The sequence below is a fragment of the Perna viridis genome, chromosome 6, assembly GCF_037379345.1.
Source record: "Perna viridis isolate PV_CMFRI_1.1 ecotype Kerala chromosome 6, ASM3737934v1, whole genome shotgun sequence".
Lineage (NCBI taxonomy): Eukaryota > Metazoa > Mollusca > Bivalvia > Mytilida > Mytilidae > Perna > Perna viridis.
Window position 1 is genome coordinate 47,263,168 of NC_142450.1, and position 21,835 is coordinate 47,285,002.

A 21,835-nucleotide genomic window follows, 5' to 3' on the forward strand; every position below is an offset into this window, starting at 1 on the left:
TTTAGCAAGGGGTTGACAAATAAATGTTCATTTAACCTTATAAATAAATCATAGTGGTACAATGGAATGACTTCTCGTACTTTTGTTTTGAGTTAAAACATTCATATTTCGTTGTTTAATTGTGAGAGTAAACTTCTTAATTTAAATTTTAAAATCACAGATACTTTAAGTTAAAAAGTTTGCAAATTCAATGGTTCTGGTATCTCCGGGTGTCTAACTCCAAAAGTGGAGTTCGAAACACCTAACTGTAGACACGAGTAAGGTTTTATTTTCAACCGAGACTTATCTTAATTAAGAGGTCGCTTTATATCAAACTTTCGACTATTTATAATCCTTTTAATTTCCATGACATTACTAATTGAATTTTAAATAATTGCATATCAAAACATTTCATTACTTAAATATTCAAATTAACTCAAACTTGTTTTCTTAACAGCGATATAAAATTCGAAGTCATATATCTTCAGCTGCATGTATTGTATATATTATGAAAAATATACCCTTCACCCCGATCACTGTCAGTTAAACTTATAACATGTCCACCAATTACAGTACCCTTTGTTTCAATTAAAGCCAACGGACGTGTAGTTAACTATACCTTAAACAAACGAATTTACATTCTAATTACAAACTGTAAATTTCCGGAATTTTAAATCACGTCATATATTCAAGGAGTTCGTTTGGAATTTGTTCAACAGACAGTTTTAAACTAATTATATTTTCATAGTTTTTATTGGGGTACGGGTTGCTCATTTATTTTACTTTCTTCACATTTTTATTCACAGATTTCACTTTTTTTTGTTTTCAATCAAAGTTTCAACTACTTCCTATTTTACAATTCAAAATTTTACTATTAAAGTATTTTTTTTTCTAAAATCACCACCGTTTTACCGTGCTGTAAAACCTAGATGTAACCCACCATTTCGTTTGAAATGCCTGTACCAAGTCGGGACCATTGCAATACAAGTTGCTCCGATGGTGTACTATCTATTTTGGATTTGACTTAATTATGGATCATGGGATTAGTGTTCGGTAATTTTGTTGTTACCCTTCTTTGAACAGTAGCTCAGACTTCTTCCTCCGTCCATGTTATGTTATGCATTTTTACATTGTAATTGTATCATATATCTCATTTTGAAAATTTTCATAAGTGCTGTATATGTGCCTTACAAGCCATTTATTGTGATTTAGTTCGTGCCAATAAAATATTTATTTCTAAATATTTAGTTAAATAATGGCACTTCTAGACTATGTAAGTAACATTTTCTTAATTAATTTTCATACGAAATAAGTTCCGAGTTCTCAGGGAGTGTAAAGTCCATGGTGTTATCATAGACCTGTAATTATTTATAGGTCTCTTGTGTGATATAAGGAAAATCATCATAATAAAATATATTGTGTCGAGTAATCAAGGGATCGAATCGACATACGAAGAAGCGCTCTTTAATCTGAGGGTAAAATTAGTGGATTTGCTGGCTCAGACTTTTTTGCTTACTATTTCTTTCTCTGAACAAAAAGACTGTCGTTAGATCAACCCTACAAAAAGAGGCAGGTCTGACTGATTGATGTAAGTTGGAGACTTATGTTTCTTTTCAGTTTTCTGCCCCATTACTTTGTCTTTATGCTTTACAGTCGTCGAAAACTTGCATATTTTCAGTACCCGCCATTCACAAAATTTACATGTCTCTGAGTCCGATGCTAGATTGTAGAAGTATACTCCATCAGTCGTAAATTTGAGCTGTATTTCCTGCTAACATGCAAGAAATTTTCTCACTACATCACAGTTTTCAAATTTTGTTATAGGCAGGTTCTTACTATAAGTATAAATTATAATGGATTACATGTTACATAGTTACATGTTCGCCCTGATTGGTGAGTGGTTTTGCCCTTATCAATTAACAGGTAAATGATTGATGTTTTAATAAATATTGTTATTCATGATAAACTAATTAGTACTCAAAAGAAAAATAGAAGAAATCGTTAAAAAAACATGTTTGCAGAAAAGAAGTAATTAATCCTAATTAAGGAGCAATTAGGTATTTTATTGAAATTTTGATACGTTTTTCAATTGTTAGGAAAATTACTGTAACGGACATTGTTATTACAGAAATATTCTTCAAACAGTAATTGGCAATAGATATTTGTCAATATGTATAATACATATTGATAAATATACTTAATAAATAAATAAATCAAAGCTTTTGTTTTGTCATTTGTATGCAATTAATTACCAAGTACCAGTCCAACTGAAGACAGCAAGTATATATATATATAATGCTGCTACACATTCAAAGAAAACTAGGAAAGACTTCAGCAACAGTTTATTAATTGATGAGTTATAAGAGTGAAAACATATGAAGAGTTCAACAAAAAAACAACAACAAAAAACAAGACAACATAAAAAAAAAGACACAGCTTCTATCATAAGTTCACCTCCCACCTTCAGGGCAAGTTGCTTGATACTGACCAGTCCCACATGATATTTGGGTCAGATGAGAAACTTGCTTGAAGTTTGAAAATAAAAAAAACAATATATCGTGTCTTTGTTGTGAACTAAAACTTTAAACAGAATTAGATGAACTTAATAATAAAATGAAATGAAATGAAATTTTGACTTACGTAACAGACATTTAGTCGCCTGCAAGACAGGAGGATAAAAGACATTACATATGGCAATACTTTGAATATTACATTTTTTCTTGGATATAACTTACTTTACGGATGATATTTATTCGCCTGCAAGACAGGAGAGTAAAAGACAGATTTATTGACAGAAAAAGAGAAAGTAAATTAAATAGTATGTCCCTCAGGTCAGCTATTGTATGAGAAAAATATCTGAAATATGAAATTCTAATTTATAATGATAAAAAGATTGATTGATATATCAGGACCTTCAAAAATACTTTAAAATAAGGGGAGGGAGTAATGGTGATCTCCATATATTGATTGATTTATGGTCCATGAAGTTCAGTTCTACTTGCATTTCAAAAACTTGTATATAGTTAAAATTACTTAGATAAATCAATATTTCGGTACCAGTCTTTACCAGACTTTTGTGCTCTTTACCACTCTTTGTTTAGTAGTACCCAACTTTGAAATACAAAAATCAGGGCGAAACCACCCAGGGCAAACAAGATTTAGGGTGAAACCACCCAGGGTGAACAGGTAGTAGGGTGAAACCACTCAGGTGGGAACCAGAATTAGGGCAAATCAACCCGGATTCAGTTAAAATGGCACTTGGTTCAAAACGGCACTTGTATTAAAATGGCACCCATCATAAATGTATGTTTAATCATTTAATGATATAGATATATTTACTATTTTTCCTGGTATTTTTTTAGATTTTTTTATTTTTTTTATTTGGATAGATATAAAATTAAAGTCTTTTTGCTAGACATATCATGCAATAATTGTGATGAAAAATGTTTTATAATTTCACCTGAATAAATTATTTTTTTTCTTTTTCATTTACAATATAAATATGATCACATTTTCTATTATTTTCACTGAACTATTTATAGAAATGGAAAAATATATAACACAATAAAAATACTTTATGAAATTAAATAAAATACCCCCAAAAAATAAGGTGTGAATTATATCACAAATAAAAACTAGATTAAAATACAGAAGTCAATATCACATTTATTACTTTCTAAATAATCTTATAAAACTTATAATTTTACAAAAGTAATGTGGATATCAGGACACATTAAGAGGGTAATTGAAGCAGTGATATAATCTAATTAAATAATTATAATAACATTGTGGGAAACCATTTTTTCCCCCAACTTGCCAATCTGGCTAGTAGAATATTGATCTTGCTAGCCAAATAGAAATTCAACTTGCCAAATTTTTGGGCTTTTTTGTCTGTACTGTCATCTGTTTCCTCTTGGATTTGACTATCTTCTTTTTCTTTCGTTAAATATTTTTCCATTGGTTTCTAAATTTATCAAAAACTTTTCCATTTTTGAATATTCCCTCCCATTGAAGTTTTTCATGTACTTTACACTAACAAAATAAGTACTCCATTTCTTAACTCAAAAATAAAATGATATTTCAACAGATTCATCATTATGAAACAAGAAAATGTTTATCATTTGCTTCTTGTTCATTTTTTGTTATGACAATAAACAACTAATTTGCATAGTAACAAATCTTAAGTTACCAAGATAATTTCGTTTCAATACTAATACAAGATTGGGACTGTCGCACTGTAATAATACCTGCATCACCTATTATACATACAAAGCCATAAATTATAGGTAATTAGCAAAGCCATAAACCATAATCCAATTCCCAAACTAGGTCTCACTAACCACTTACGGGTCAAATGGCCACCCCCCTATGTAGTACCAAAAACACATTGAACCTAGACATATGCATTGGAAGTGCATTATTTGTGTGTATTATGATTAAAAGTAGTCAAAATGAAGCTGAGAATGTGTACTTTAAAACCATATATGTAATTAACTACAAAAGTGTATGAATATTGTTTAAATGTGTGAGTAATTTGCCTCCATGCTGTCAGTTAGCAGAACAGGTAAAAATGTGGATTTTCAGTATTATTTATTCAAGTAAATTTTGTGAAGAATTTCTACTATCATCGTACCATTAGCATAATGATTTTGGAAGCCTTATTTTCCAAGCTTCGCAACAGTATGCAACTTTAAGATGTCATTTGTCCTAGGAATTCACAGTGAGACTTTGAAAATTACTTTTTTAACATGTAAAGTAATGGAAACGTTAGAAGTGGTTAGTGAGACCCTAATTTACTTAATGAATTTACAATCAAAACTTTAATAATATTTCATTTTCTTAATGAAATTAGTTCTTCAAAATAGATAATAAATAAAATAAATAATTGGACAGATATAAATATTTTCAAATAGATATTTCCCTATTGTTGCCTCATGAGATTCTATTTTTAGCACAATTTTCAACTGTACTTTTGGGAACCAGACCCAGTTAATGACAAATTTATGTCATCATTTTTTACTTATACTTAGTATTGGTCCCTGAGGAATTAATTGTTAGCATAAATGATATTTTCAAGATTGTAATTATTGCTGAAATGCAACTATAAAATGTAGTGACACCGAGGTAGTGACAAAATTACCCACATTTGGTTTACTCTGAAGTTTGATGTACAAAAATAAATGATAAATTACTTTTTATGTCATTTTGAGACAAAGCTAATGAGAAGTATAGAAATTTTCAAAGCAGCAATTGTTACCGGCATTTGAATTTTCACGCTTGAGTGATCAGAGATCGACATTTACTCCATGTGCCTGATTAGTGTAATTGACGAATGTGATTGTTTACACAAAATTTTGACACTGTTGAGAGTTGTAATTAGGTTTGGTTAATAAAATTGTTACTTTTACCACTTGAACCAATGTTGGGCTTACAGCTCTTAATGTTTTTTGTACTTTCATAGATTTCAGTTGATGAAATGAGACTAGATTATTTCGTCATTCTGAAAAGTCTTTCGTCATGGGTGAAAATGGCAAGCGCTAGAAAAATCACTGCACATGTGATTACAATCAATTCTGAATATAAACAACCAGTATTTCTTTTTTAATTATTATTTCAAACTTTTGGGGGGTCTGAAGGAGGGTCAGTAGGGTGACTGGAAACAACAATTTTTTTTAGGATGAAGTCCTATACATTGGAGCTCTAGGCCTAATCCGTAGATACATGTACTATGTATGGCACTTTTGAAAAGAAGTTATTAATGTCTTTTAGCATCAATGACCATTTTGTTTGTTTTCTACTTTACATATATATATACACACACATATATTGTTAAATTGTGTTGAAGGGGAAATACTTGAAATACTTTTAAAAATTAAAATTTGCTAGTAGAAATTATTTCTACTTGCTAAAAATTGCTAGTTGACTTCTATATGTATTACAAGTAAAGTCCAGAAATAACCCAAGAAACTTACATGTACACGTAGTGGGTACATTTTCATTAAGCAAAAAAAAAAAAAGAAAAAAACATGGAAGCCTTATGGGATGAAAAACATGTCTACAAAAAAGATGAAAAAAAACATTTGTTGAATTACATTTGTACATATATGCTTTGAGTATTGTTGTAATTGTCTTGTGGATACAACCACATATCCTTAAAATTGAAGGAATGAAGGAAAAAACAATTAGATTTACAATACAAATTATATTTGTACATTTTATTGTTACAGAAATTAAGGAAATGAGCAGCAATTCAAAGCTAGCTACTCTGCTTCAGTATAGATTTGTCAAAAAACCTGTAGAGAAAATCCAGAATGATGATAAGTCCATAAACGAAGAGAACAGTAAAAAATCAATAGATGATAGTCAATTAACGATAAATGGAGATGCTACTCCTTCTGGTACATCAACACCTACCATAAATGGTAAGCATGTAGATATATATTGTATTATTGTCATTAATTTGAGTATAGATAATCATGCAGTCATGTATTAGTAGAAGTATAGTATTGCCAGTACTGTAATATCTTTCCTGAACCTACATGTGGACACATGCCTTCTATCTTTTTGAACAGGTCATTGTCATGCAAGCAAAATAGTATAAAATAATTTATTTAATTATGTAAACAATAAATTTCAACAACAGGTTTATAGGTGACGTCACAACTAACCAACAAATTATACTGAAACTTAATAATTACTGATTAAAAAAAACATACAATAAAAATGCATTTAATAAGGGATTTGGTAGACAGGGTGTCTATACAGCACTGATAGTTCGATTACTTGAACTGTAATAGAATATGGATTACAATTTTTATGTCAATTGAAGTAAATGACTATGAAATATTTTCCATTTTTCTGTCAATGGCCTGCATTTTTTTTACTGTTTTCAGAACTGTGGTTTGAACTTTGGATGGCCTATTTTAACTGCATATTTGTTTGTGTATTTTATTGTTGAGTTAGTTGTCTCTCAGTTATACGTATACATGGAATATTTTTTTCTTCTGGCCTAATTACAAGATATCTCATTAAAATCCTGTTTTAATTCAGGGGACTCTCTGTCAACAGTTCCAGAAACACCAGAAGTTCCTAGTAGTCCGTCTTCACCAGTCTTTCAACTAAAAAGTAAATTTATGAAAAAGAAGATGATAGAATCTGATGACGAGGTACCATTCTCTGGTGACTGGCTGTCTAAGGATAAAGGCATTACAATGAATGGCGAGAGGTAATGCTTTCCTGTTCATTTTATTCTCAGTTATTGTGAAAAGTTTTAATGCAAAATCAAAGTTTTTATTTCTTTTGTTCTGAATAGAAATGGTTAAGTCATGGAATTATCTTTCTAGTGGCAAAATCCACCTTTCCAAAAAACTGTTTATTTTATTTGTGCCCTTCATTCAGACACAGTAAAGTTAAGAACACTTGTATAAAACAACCTGTACCATACCTGAGAAATAAATTTTCCAAATTTCTTGTGATTTTAACAGAATCAAACACTTTTCTTGTTGTTAATCACATATTCTTATTAAAGTACAAAATAAAACACTCACAAAAATAAGTTACATGTATTTCAAGAAACAAGATGTACTAATGACACACTAGATAAGATTATTCACTTTTTCCTTTTACTGCAGTTCTAAGTCAGCCACTAAGAGAAAACAACAAATGAAAGTAAGAGAGGAGTATAGCGATGATTCTGATGATGAATTAGATGGACCACAGACTGATAAGGTCCGTCAGATCAGAGATATGTTCCCTAGTGCAGATACAAAAGACATTGTAACTGTATTATGGAGAAAAGGATGGAGAACAGAGGAAGCTATAGATGTATTCATATCAGGGAAAGCTTATGGTACATGTATATGTTGTTTTATTTATTTCTTCCCCAATGTCTACACCTAAGAAATGTTATGGTTTTATTTATTTCTTCCCCTATGTCTACACCTAAGAAATGTGATGGTTTTATTTATTTCTTCCCCAATGTCTACACCTAAGAAATGTGATGGTTTTATTTATTTCTTCCCCTATGTCTACAGCTAAGAAATATGATGGTTTTATTTATTTCTTCCCCTATGTCTACACCTAAGAAATGTGATGGTTTTATTTATTTCTTCCCCTATGTCTACAGCTAAGAAATGTAATGGTTTTATTTATTTCTTCCCCAATGTCTACAGCTAAGAAATGTAATGGTTTTATTTATTTCTTCCCCTATGTCTACAGCTAAGAAATGTAATGGTTTTATTCATTTCTTCCCCTATGTCTACAGCTAAGAAATGTAATGGTTTTATTTATTTCTTCCCCAATGTCTGCAGCTAAGAAATGTAATGGTTTTATTTATTTCTTGCCCTATGTCTACACCTAAGAAATGTAATGGTTTTATTTATTTCTTCCCTATGTCTACACTTGTGGGATGTTATGCTATGATTTTATATTTTCAAACTGAATTTTTCTTGTTATTTATACTTCATAAGATATTTGTATCTTAGGACATAAATTCAACTGTTTAAGATTATTTTATTCATAGAATGATGCAAAATTAGTATAATTAATACCAATATGGTAATAAAACAATTAATACCATAAATAATTTTGTGCTATTTCTGCTCAACAAAAATTGAAAATTATGCAGGAGTGCTAAAGTAAAATTCTATGAAATGCCTGTAAGTAAGAAGGCAGATTTTACTTTAAATCAGAATATACAGCTCCTAGTACCAAATCCAAGAAGAAACGAATAATTAGATATGACAGTAGTGACTCAGAACTACTAGACTTAGCACCACCAAAGAAACGAGTGCGACGAGTAGAATCAAGTGATAGTGAGGATATGGACAGTCAAGCCACTGTATCATACTCCCAAACTGCTGACAGCCAGGCCACTATAGACTATAATCTGAACAGTCAACAGTCTGTCAGTAGTTCACATGGCGAAAAGGAAAAGATCAAGTTTCTTGCTGATGCCTATCCTGAGAGAACAAAAAAGGTATTTGACTTTTCCTCACAATCCGAACTATGGTATATTATGTCACTTTTCTGACAATACTGCAGTATCATAGTTTATGACATTTTGTGATTATATATATGCCAGATAGCATAAAGTGTTAAATAATCACTGACAATATAATTCTATAAATGACATGTGACTAAATAATTCTAGGTTTACTGCTAAAACTCTAGAATTAGGGAAATTTAGGGAGTTTTACTGATATCAAGACTAATAGTAAGAAAGTAAAAGCAAAGAGACCATGATTAGAATGAGGAGTCGGAATGTCATGATCCAGGAACAGTCTAGACTGAGAAAGCAGACATAAATTACCAAAATTAGCCAAAAGTATAGGCACAAATATATGAATATAAATGGGCTACTCTGGACTAAAAACTAGGGAGTTTGTAATAATATATAGATATTGTATGCTTACTTTTACATGCTCTACTTTGTAAATACACTGCTAGTTCACCAATAGATTTATAGAAACCAAGGATTTATGTGTTCTTTAGGTATTAAGGAAGCTGTTATCTAAAAACAACTGGTCAGTAGAGGCATGTACAGAACAGTTGGAGAAAAAAGCTAGCAGGAATGATGATGATTATGCTAGTATGTATTTTTCTGTGTTACTAGTTTGGAAACAAGATTGAAAGTTTATTACCAAAAATGTACCAGAAAATACATATACAAGCATTTTATCTGAGCAAAACTGATTCAAAATCATGCAAAATCCCTGAAATTGTACCATTGATATCTATTACTCTGTTTTCATCCCAGGGGAAGGATTTTGAATCCATGCATTTCGCAATTTTGTTTCTACAAACATTGAGACACCTTATGATGAGTAAAGTTACAGATCTAAAATAATCAATCTTTTAATCCTTTGTGAATTGACTATATCAGTGACTATACTCGGCATCACATAAATAAGATACTGTTAAAATTTGAATAAAAATATATTCTACGACTTTATTGACACCTACCGTCGTTTAAATTGTCTTAAATTACTTGCTCATTCGTTTAGCAAACGGTTTCTTCCTAAACATTGAATCGTTAAATACCGGTGAGATTTTAATTCTCGGTCCCAATATTTACATTGTCAAAAGTCGGCCATGTTTACAGTTATCGGGTTGCTAGGAGATGTAGTTTACGTTTAAATGGTTTGTCCAAAAACCGAAGAACCCAGAATGTATTTTGGCGTAAGTTCGGATATCTCAGATTTATTTTACGCGAACAACGTACAATACCGAGAAGTTGATCAAGCAGACAATTGTTACCGGAGTTTGACAGGAACTTACGAGCTTCGTTTGTAAACAAATCGTCCTGTAGAAACCAACATGGCGGATATTACTATGGGATTTTACCATAACAATTTGTTACGCACTATTTAAGCCAATAAGCGACTCGTTGGCACTAACACGTCATGCATATATGCAAACTATCTTCAGATTAAATAAAAGAGAGACGACTCTAGCGGTAAGTCCCGACAGTTTAAAAAGAAGAGCTTCAATTCGAAAATGTGCTGTATGTGACGTCGAGTATAGCTAAAGAGTTATAGTGAGATACTTGTTTTGGTAGATTGCCAGTAAACAATACTTTCATACATACAATTATATAGATTATTATAATTTATGAAAGTAATGTAGATCAATGAAAAAAAGTGTATTGCTTAATTTTTCTCTATGTTTATGCATGTGAACTTCCAGAAATTACATCGTATATGAATTTTCTATATTTAGATGCATTTGATGACCAGGATGAAGATTATGATAGTGATGAGTTTGATAGTGAAGACAGTTTAGATGTAGGTACTTTGTATGACGCAATTCTTGTTCTTAACTAAGTATCAATAACCAGACTCATTATTACAGGGATTTAAAGTTGTAAGTGCATATACATCACATCTAAGATAGAGACATATTTGTAGATTTCTTAAATTGATAATTAAGACTTGTATAATACAAATTAGGTGAATACCAGGTTTTTTCATTTGGATGAATCTTATATGAAAGTAAATATTTATATTGTAATTAAACGTACATGTATACAAATGTAGGTTCAAAACTGCATTTCTTCAAGGCTTATTTTTAACAGCATATAGTTCAGTATATTAGATGTTAGCCATCTCTCTGTATTGACAGGAGGAAGACAGTGGAGAGAAAGCCATTATTCTCTCCTTCTTTGAAGATGCTACACTAGAAGAACTGAGCTCTATGCCTGGTGTATCGAAAAAGAAAGCAGAAATCATTATGTCACTGAAACCTTTCACATCATGGGATAAACTGGTAATTACTCTTTAAAAAGAAACAGAAATCGTTTTTTTCATTATTAACTGTTGTTTAAAAAAAGAATATAGTATACGTTTATGTGCTATCATTAGTTGCCAGTAAAACAGTAAGGTTTTACTTGATACTGTTGTCAATGATAAATGTATCTTTTTAGGTCCATCATTTTACTACCACCAAAGGTCTGTCATACGATGTTGTCCACGGTTGTCGAGAGGTCATCAGGGTCAGAAATGTAATAATTAAACTGATGCAGAAGTGTGAAAAAATCTCCAAGGAGATGGAGAGTATTGTCTCCTATCTGACAAACAAACAAGAGCTAGATGACAGTGAGGATATCCAGATCCAAAAACAACCTGGAAACTTAAATACCAAGTAAGAATTGAAAAACTCTGATTAGAGATCATTTCAAAGTTATATATGATGAATCCATTTTCCCTTCAAAACATATACTGTGTTTTTTTTTTTTTCTTTAAAAGTTGATGCAATCACTGGCTTGAATTTAAACTTCTCAAATGACTTATTCTGCGAAAATAATTTTCTGCAAGAACCAAATAAGCATTTGTTGAAGTGTGACAACACAGGTACATTTAGTATTGTATATGACTATTTTAGAATGTTCTCAAAGCTCATTATTTGGATAAGTGATAAGTAACCTAAAGAAACCCCAAAGACATAACAGATAGTTTAGAAAACTGCATTGAAAAAAATGAACTTAAAAATAATGATAATTTGTCATATGATCCAATATTTTGGTGTTATTACCTAAAGAAGAATATATGGCCATGTTTCAATACAAAAAAACACACTTTTTGTAAATTGGGAATGAAATAAAAATGGATTTTTATTTTGATTTCAGTTTACAGTTAAAGCCATTTCAGATGGTTGGATTGAATTGGTTAAGAATTATGCACACTCAACATCTGAATGGGATCTTAGCTGATGAAATGGTCAGTTAATATGACTTGCTTAAGTTAAACAGTTGCTTTAATCATTACCAGCATATTACTAACCATATATAGATCTTAAGAAGTGTATAAAGCCCTATTTTGTTCATAAGTCTACATTTTTGGCAGTGAAGTCTCCCTCTAAATGTAAGGACTGTAAAAAATGTCAAATCATAATAAATACACATGGTCATGTACAAATAATATAGATTGAGCTATACAATCTTGGTAAAGGAGCTCTTAAGCAGGCTAAATCATAATCAATGGAAATGCTTTATATTTTTGGGAGAAAGTTATAATATTATGAAAATTAGTGCTTTTGTGTTAGGAGAATCATAAACAGATGTGTGTTGATATGATGAACATTGGCTTCTATTGGCTTCTAAGGAATCTATTTCCTTTCAAAACATATCTTGTTTTTGTGTTTTTTTGTTTGTTTAAAAGTTGGTGCAATTCCTGAATTATCTTAGATAATTGCTACTTTCTTCTGGGGGACGGGAATCCATTAAAAGGAAGAAAGGGTGCTGAACCTGACTAGTAGTTTTCAAATTATTTCTCATCAGCCAATATCAATACTGTTATTTATTTCCTTACAGGGACTAGGTAAAACAATCCAGACAATTGCCTTCCTTGCCCATCTACTAGAGGAAGGAGAGACTGGTCCTCATGTTATCATAGTACCATCATCAACTATAGGTATGCATTATACTTGTTGGATTTTTCTTTATTTTCTGGAAATGGTCCATGAATTATTAAAGTAACAAAGTCTAAAAAAGATGGCATGGAATATCAGATGCATTAAAGTTTTGCATTTGAATTTGTAGATAATTTGACCTTAAACTTTGCCCCTACATGTAAATATGGATTTCTGGTTTTTAATGAAATTGTCCAGAGGGGAACAATTGTTTATTAATTTGGTGATGTATAGCGGGTTGATGGCTATCTATACCTATTTATGCTGTAACTTGAACAGCCTTTGATGGAATCTTTTCAAATTCAGATATGTTGTTTTCTTAATAAAGGAAGGTCTGTATTGATTACATGATTTGTACTTTTATTGTTTGAGTTCTGGACGTTTTATAGCATGAAATGGGATTTTGTAGGGAAATCTGATTGCCATCAACATGATCTGTCTTTTCCACAGCAACAGGTTTTACAATTTTTTTGTTGTTAACTTTGAATAAATGTACCAACTGTACATGTCAATCCTTGTTCATCCTTTTAAACTCCTACCCTGTGTTTTACCATTGTATTTAATCTGCAGTATGCTTCTGTCAGATGATTTCTCTATCAGGTAATTGGTTGAGAGAGTTACACACCTGGTGTCCTGAACTGAGAACTGAAGCCTTTGATATATTACATTTTTTTATCAGATAATTGGTTGAGAGAGTTACACACATGGTGTCCAGAACTGAAGCCATTGATATATTACGGGTCTTTAGATGACAGACGATCTGTCAGACAATCACTGTTATATGACAACTACGACAATTACAATGTCATAGTTACTACGTGAGTAAAAAAGAAGTAATGTATGGAATTCTTTTCTTTCACAACATGCAGGAGGTCCAGTTGAAGTTCAGTTTAACCTCTTTTAAATGAAATGTTACAAGATATTTTGCATTTTATTTGTTTGTGTATGCATATATTTATCATCAGTAAATAAAAAAAAAAATTAAGTGCAGTGGTTTCTAAGAGTAAGTTTAGCATATTTCATCTTCTTAAAAAATTTTTATTGATTTTTTTAAAATTTTCAGATACAATATGGCTACTGGAAATGTTGAAGATAGAGCTCTATTTAAGAAGCTAGAATTTCATTATGCCATATTTGATGAGGGACATATGTTAAAGAATATGTCATCAATGAGATATCAGAACTTGATGAAAATCAGGGTATGTTTCTGGAAATATTATGCCCAACCCTAATTTTAATGCATATTGATCTTTAGTGTGTAGTTTGAATTCCATTATTTATCTCCTTTTACATCTCAGGATAAAGTCTTTGTATTATGAACAAAGGATTGAATGTACATTTGTAAAAAGAAAAAAAATACATGCCATTGTATGGTTGTTATTACATGTAAACATGATTAAAGGATTTAGCCGATATTTAATGGACAGTGTTTTACAAGGATTAAATGTTATAGCATGATTCTTATCAAGAGTAAAAGTAAGAGAATTGATTATTAAGGAAGCAATCAAAATTTTAAAAAAAAAGCTTTTATATTACCAAGTAATGTGGAAGTACTAGATTAAAACGAAAATAAGTCTTGATGTATACATGTGTTACAGGCAGAAAGAAGACTATTACTAACAGGGACACCACTACAGAACAATTTACTAGAATTGATGTCACTGTTGAGTTTTGTCATGCCAGAAATATTCTCAGGAAAAACCGAACATCTGAAAAAAATGTTCTCAATGATAACTGTAAGTTTGGATGTGTTTATCAGATGTCAGTTTTAACAGTTTATTGATCTGACAATTAAACTACAGTCAAACCTCAATCAGTGTTATGTTAAAGATCAAAACTACCTAATTAGTGATGATTTAAATTTTACCTGTAATTAACTAAAATGACACTGATTAATAGTAGGGTTTCAGTTTTTCACATCTTTTATTACCCAAGCTGACAAAATTGCTGACGAGTTAGTGAGGGTTATTCTCTAAGATTTATTACCAAACGGACCGACTAGTCAGTTTGAGTGTTCGAGAAATCAAAGTTCGAGAAATCCAAGGCTCTTTATATTGATTATATAGGAGAAAATTTTGATACCTTGAATTGTGTTCGAGAAATCCCTGGTGTTCGAGCCATCCGAGTTCGAGTGAGTGAAGTTGGACTGTACTTATTCAGGAATTTGCTACTATTGTACATGTCAGTATTTTTATTAGATTATTGTCTCATTCTGTTTAGACTGACTTATTCTATTTAAGATGTTAATGGCAAATAGGGAAATTATTTCTTTTTCTTGATATAAATCATTAAGTTTCAACATGTAAGTTGCAGTTGTACATGTGCGTTATTTTCTTTCAGAGAACTGGAGATGACAAGAGTAAATACAGTGCAGAAAGAATAGCTCATGCTAAAAGAATAATGAAGCCATTTGTTTTGAGACGTCTAAAATCTGAGGTAAGGTATTCTCTTTGCCATAAGTGTAAATGTACCTTAAGTCATTTCATAAAACAATATTTCAAATCTCTTGCACGATAACAGCAGTGCCAATGTTTTTGGCTTGAATAAAATGTGTCCCTACAATTTCCTACACTGTTTGATTTGTGAACGATTAAATCAACATTGTAATTTCTCCAATATCTTTGGTTAGAACATGTACCCACTCAATTCTCACTTTAAAATTATAGCCTGACGATTATTAAGGAAGTAGGTGTAGGTGTAGGAGGGGGGAGGTGTATAGTGATCATCCGTCGGGGGAGGTGTATAGTGATCATCCGAGGGGAGGAGGTGCATAGTGATTATCCGAGGGGGGAGTTGTATAGTGATTATCCGAGGGGGGAGGTGTATAGTGACCATGCTGTCGGTTCTTTTGTCTGTTTGCCCTTCCCAACTTCTCTAAAACTGCTGAATGGAGTTTGATGAAACTTTCACAAATTCTTTGTCAGATGATGCACCTCTTGTTTTATTTTTCTGAATAATTTATGGGGTTTACTGTATGGTTTCATGGGATGAGAGCAGTGGTTATATATGTCTTCAAGGGAGCTTTTCCAACAGTGAATCTAGTTTACTTTTAGTAATTTAGAAATTTTAGTATGGTTTTTCATTCAAGAAATTTTAAACATGCTTGAATAGGTACAGAAACAGTTGCCACAGAAAAAAGAAGTTTTGATTAAATGTGATATGATACCAGAACAGAAGGAGATTTATGACAGAACCGTGAAGGTGTTTGCCCAGCGGTTGAAGGAAGAAGGAAGTGAGATTCTGAAGAGTGGCGGCTCGTCAATGTTGATGCAAATGAGGAAGATTGCTAATCATCCTCTGTTATTACGCAATCATTTTTCTGATCAAGTGCTTAGAAAAATGGCAGTGAAGATTGCAAAGGTATTTTTTATGCTGTCTTGAATTATGAAATACTGCACACTTGACATTAATGTAGAAATAAAGCTATAACATATCTAGCTATAGCTGCATCACTCAATTGAAGGAAAAGACTAGATGCCATTTTTACCATGCTATTAATTTCTGTGAGCCAAATTATTCTACTTTGAATTCAAGGTTCCAATTACTTATTTTACAGTTTGTTGTAACTATTAAAGGGAAAAATGGGGCTAGAGAACTCCGGAGAATTTTGGCCTCCTGGTTATAAAATTTGGTTGTTAATGAAGAAATTATTTACCGAAAAAGGCTTAGTGTAGGAAGACGAAAGCCTGTTGATGTTTGGTATGGAGAGCCATGTTTCATTCTTCCAATTTAAACCTTATTGTAGTCTATTTAACTGTTCTTTTTGGTTGCCTTCATTTTTTTTCAATTAAGTTTATTAACATATTTTTCATCTTTTAGGAACCATCTCATGTTGAGCGAGGGGCTTTGCCAGATCTGATATTTGAAGATTTACAAGTCATGCATGACTTCGAGATCATCAATCTCATTGACCACTACAAGGTAGGATAGTACCTAGCTCATTGATCACTACAAGGTAGGGTAGTACCTACCTCATTGACCATTACAAGGTAGGATGGTACTTAGCTCATTGACCACTACAAGGTAGGATGGTACCTAGCTCATTGACCACTACAAGGTAGGATAGTACCTAGCTCATTGATCACTACAAAGTAGGATAGTACCTAGCTCATTGACCATTACAAGGTAGGATAGTACCTAGTTTTACTCATTTGGTACACATTTCTAGAAAATACCATCTGAATCAGCTTGGCATAATAGGAATAAACATATGTACATAAATTTATGTTTATATTTCAGTTTTATTAAAATTAGACCTATCAGTTGTTCCATCCAGTCAATGTTGGATCTCCAACAGCACTCCATTCTACTTTCTGTTCAGATGATTTCATCTTCATGATTTTGAAATCATTATTAAAAGGGGGAAAACCCAAGGATTCTGAAAAGGTCATCTGAACAGAAAGTAAAACAGAGTGTAGTTAGTTCCTACATGCAGTGACTAGGTGGAAAAATTGATAGGTCTAATTTTAATTAGATAGGTTTATACATTGTTTCTGATTATCAGGATAAAATAATTTTAGTTTGTTGTATGAAAAAAGTAGCATATATATATAGCCTCACTTATTCTTCATCCTCAAGCTTCATGTACATACAGCCTGTATTATTAGACAATACCCTTTATATACATGTTTGTTTTTATGCAGTCTTATATAAGTAAATACCAGCTGGATCCCTCTGTCATTGGAGAGTCAGGGAAATTCCATAAGTTAAAGGAGCTATTGGCTGATCAAAAGGAAAAGGTAACATCAGCTTTCTTCATGAATCTCTGATTGACTTTTGGCTTTGATATAAATGGATCAATAGAGGTTAGATGTGTTTTATTTATGAAAATGTTGTGGTAACTTATCATCAAAATCTCAATTCTAGTACAACTATCTAATCTCTTAAATGAATTTAGTGTATATATGAATGTAAAATGTGAAGGCCGAAGCAGTCTAATATCTTACTTTACTAAAAAAAAATTGAAATAATTGTATTTATTATCCTGCCCTTTGTGTGTATCATTCATGCTCCATAAAATCAGTATCTAAACCCTAGTGACCTGGCAAAGAGCACATCATTGGTCAACATACATGTGGATTATTTCTGATATTCCTCAAATTTTGAACAATGACAGTTATGACATCATAACAAAGCTCCTGTGATGTAAAATACAATAAATCTGTTTATGATTTAACACCAGAAAGACAAATTCAGATGAAATTATATATATTTCTTACAATAACCATTTGAAAAACACATTTGATATAACTACTTTTCTGACATTCTTGATAAGGTCTGTGTTTAGTGGCATAACAATTTGTAAAAGGGTGGAGAATTGATATATTAGTATTTTGCATCATTTGCAGTCATTATACACACTTCATTTTACATTTTAGATTGAAACAGAATTAAATAAACATTATCATAATAATATTTTTTTTTCTAAACAATAATTTCTAGGGAGAAAGGGTGTTAATATTTAGCCAGTTCACAATGTTGATGGACATTATGGAGAAGTTCCTTCAACAACAGAAGTATAAATATCTAAGAATGGATGGACAGACACCTGTTACTGAAAGGTAACAATGAAGTGGTATTTGTTTAACTTGTGTGGTTCCTTGAAGGCATATGTTGGATTATCTTTTTATAACAGTCCTTTTGATCAAGTGATACATGTATGTATTCCTGAAAAGGTCAAATCAACAGTTCATAGATAATTATGTAACAACTGAAATCAACTATAGTGTTTTATAATACCAGATATATGTGCATGTAGCTGACAAATCAAAACAATTGTCATTTATAAAAACACAATATTCCCTGAGATGTTTACTTGACATTATTTATGGGTATAATTTGGTGTTTTTCAGACAAGATCTGATAGACAAATTTACCAATGATGACAGTATATTTGTGTTCATGCTGTCTACCAGAGCTGGAGGTATGGGCATCAATCTAACAGCTGCTAGTACTGTTATATTACATGATATAGACTTTAATCCTTACAACGACAAACAGGCTGAAGACAGATGTCACAGAGTGGGACAGACCAAGTAAGTATGGATTGGCTTCAATACTTTTTGTGATCAACTTTAAAGATTTTAATTATACCCCATGTGAAATGTATATTTTTGACCTGTTGGTCAGTCTGTCCATGAATCTGTTGGTCCTCTTCGTCATGGTAATTCGTCTTAAACAACTGAAACTTGATGTGTAGTAAGGACACAATATTAAGTGGAAATTTCATAATACACTTGATAAGTGGATTGTTATGGCTGTTCATGCATGTGTTACCTTTAGCAAAATTCTGGTTCAGGTCATGAAAATGCTATTAAAAGCATTTCCTGCATTTGACAATTTAGTTGATTTTAACTTAGCCTGTCTCATTCCTCAAGTTTTTCAAATATGCAAATGGTTAACCAGGTGAGCGATTCAGGCTGTCTTGAGCCTCTAGTTGAGGTAAAGTTGGCTGTCACTAAAGTGACATGGCTATGTTTTATTTTCACTGTGTACATTATCAACACTTACAATTATAGATATGGTTGACTAATTATTTGCTTATTTATCCCAGAGAAGTAAATGTCATCAGACTGATTAGTAAGGACACAGTGGAAGAGGCTATGTTACGATGTGCTCAGGAAAAACTCAAACTTGAGAAAGATATTACTACGGATGAAGGTAAGTTCTAAGTTAACCAATTTAGTACTGCAGTTTTTCTAGGTGTCTGTTTCATGTGTTAGGAAATGCTTGTATTTATCTGTCAAAAGAGTATTTTCATCAATGCTTATTGAAACAGTTCTCAAGGACCCATTTGTACATATTGATCAAGTGTCAGATTTATACAATTAAAAGAAAATGAACCACTGCCTAATAACTGTTATAAGTAGGTTATTGCTTTCTACATTATAATGGTTTCTACAGTTGATGAAAGGGGTATGTTAGACTTGCATCATATTTGACATCATTTTGACACGTAAATGTTTTCAGCCTGTTAATCTTTTTTATTTTTTTTGCTTTTTACTTTTCTAGGATCTGAATCTGAAAGTGTAAAAGATGTAGCATCTCTACTGAAACAAGCCTTGGCCAATATTTGATGATGGCTGAACTTTAGGCGCCTCATTTTTCATCAATGTAATCTCATTTCTTTATACTGGTATGGATGAAGAGACTGTATACATGTACTTTATAGTTGTATTATATGTTAAATAGAACTTTGATGTATAGTCTATGATTGTAAGAGTGTTTGAAAGTTTAAGTTGTAGATAGAGGTTGTGTTTTCATTTTGATAAATATTTACATGGCATGACAATTTTTTCAATAGAATGGCCAGGATGGCATTAAATGGAAAAGGCAAGTACATGAGAATTTGATATGTCTTTCATAACTTAACATAATTGCATTTGTATTATAAAAGCATTTACAATACTTTAATTAAAAAGATATACATTTACAAGAACATTAAGATGTTTGAATATTATTGATGTATTATATGAATGAATGTTGTTTCAAGTGCTAACCATTATTCCATTTTATTGTGGACTTGTTTATCATGTACAGAATGAAATTCTATATTTAATTGATTTTTAAGATATTTTGATGTTGTATGTATAGCTAAAGGTATGGTGCTTTTGTTGTTCAGGTAAATACAATGTGATTACATGTATCAGTTTATTAAATTTAAGTGTCTCTATCTGTCATGTTTGAGGTATAGTTTCAACTCTATTCAGTTGACATCATGAAATGTGGTACCCATATACATTATCTTATAAATGAAAGAATGATTTTGCTGTTTAAACATACTGTATGATAACACCGTAGTGGACCATCAACATTAAATTTTCCTTGATATCATGGACATCTTTCATAATGGAATGAAAATGTAGTAGTATATTGAATCACCAAAAGATATCCAGGAAATTTGCTTCTTCATCATCTCAGCAAAGTAACTTTTTTCATGTGAATTGAAACTTGTTTCAGCCATAAATCATATCTGTTAAAGGAACTTGCATATATATGTACCCATTTGGCAAAATGTAGGATTTTACCATTCTCAAAAAATTTATACACTGCCACACCAAATGCCATGGTATAATGTTATACCATGCGTAAAGTTTTCTTTCTGTCTGTCTGTCCCCAACTGTTCCCAGATGATAACTTTAGACGATATTAAAGGAACTTTTCAAACTTTATGTAGTTACTGAGTATCATAAAAAACAGATTAAGTTCTAATTTCAGGTTGATTAGATATAAACTAAGTAGTGACCATTTTAAAGTTGTTTACTCCCTTTCCCCTATTTTTGTATAATTGTTGTCCAAACTTATTATTGTGAAAAGCTACTACTTAGTTTGTCCCAAACTTAAGTTATCTGAGAATATTCATCTTGAGCTGAAATTATATGCAGGAAAAAGGAAAATTTTCGACTTTTTTATAATGAAATAAAACAAAAAATCAAAATAATTGACTTTGTTATTTAATTTCCTTGTAATTTAAAGTTATGAAATTATGTTCTATTTATAGATTTTACTGTTTACTAATTTGTCCACTGGTTTTCACTAGATGAAATGTTCATTTTGTATATTATAAGTTGTTTCTGAAGTTCTATGAACATGTGCTATGGTATGAAATTTTTTTTTAATAAATGTTTTGTGAATAGATTTTGTCATTTGTTTACCAAATGTCTTGGAAAATGTTGGAGTGGTTTTGGAGTGATGTTCAGACACAAACAAAACAAACCCACCATGGCCATTCTAGTAAGGTTGCTTAATCTAGCTATATAGAAAAAGAAACAGATGGTGAAATTCAACAAATGCACCATCATACAACCTTTATAAAAATAGTAAATACAGAGAACACCAAAAGATCTTCAATAAATGTAAACACACCTTCAAGAAAGCTCTGGAAGGCATCATCAACAAAAGTAATAAAATGCACAGTAACAGACCATGACGCTTCTTAAAATAAACTAAA

The 21,835-nt window shown here is 31.4% G+C and overlaps 1 protein-coding gene across 1 annotated transcript; it reads left to right on the top strand.

Moving 5' to 3' along the window:
- Nucleotides 1-1,424: 1,424 nt before the first annotated feature.
- On the top strand, nt 1,425-21,522 carry LOC148615309 (SWI/SNF-related matrix-associated actin-dependent regulator of chromatin subfamily A containing DEAD/H box 1A-like). The gene is made up of 22 exons (XM_088590160.1): nt 1,425-1,567; nt 6,207-6,401; nt 7,030-7,204; nt 7,611-7,828; nt 8,670-8,956; nt 9,472-9,568; nt 10,699-10,763; nt 11,101-11,244; nt 11,402-11,619; nt 12,104-12,194; nt 12,788-12,887; nt 13,565-13,703; nt 13,949-14,084; nt 14,484-14,621; nt 15,226-15,321; nt 15,997-16,245; nt 16,705-16,806; nt 17,529-17,624; nt 18,328-18,446; nt 18,738-18,920; nt 19,439-19,545; nt 19,897-21,522. Exons 2-22 carry the CDS (start codon nt 6,218-6,220, stop codon nt 19,959-19,961), a joined length of 3,009 nt encoding a protein of 1,002 aa, XP_088446286.1. The 5' UTR covers nt 1,425-1,567; nt 6,207-6,217; the 3' UTR covers nt 19,962-21,522.
- Nucleotides 21,523-21,835: the final 313 nt, after the last annotated feature.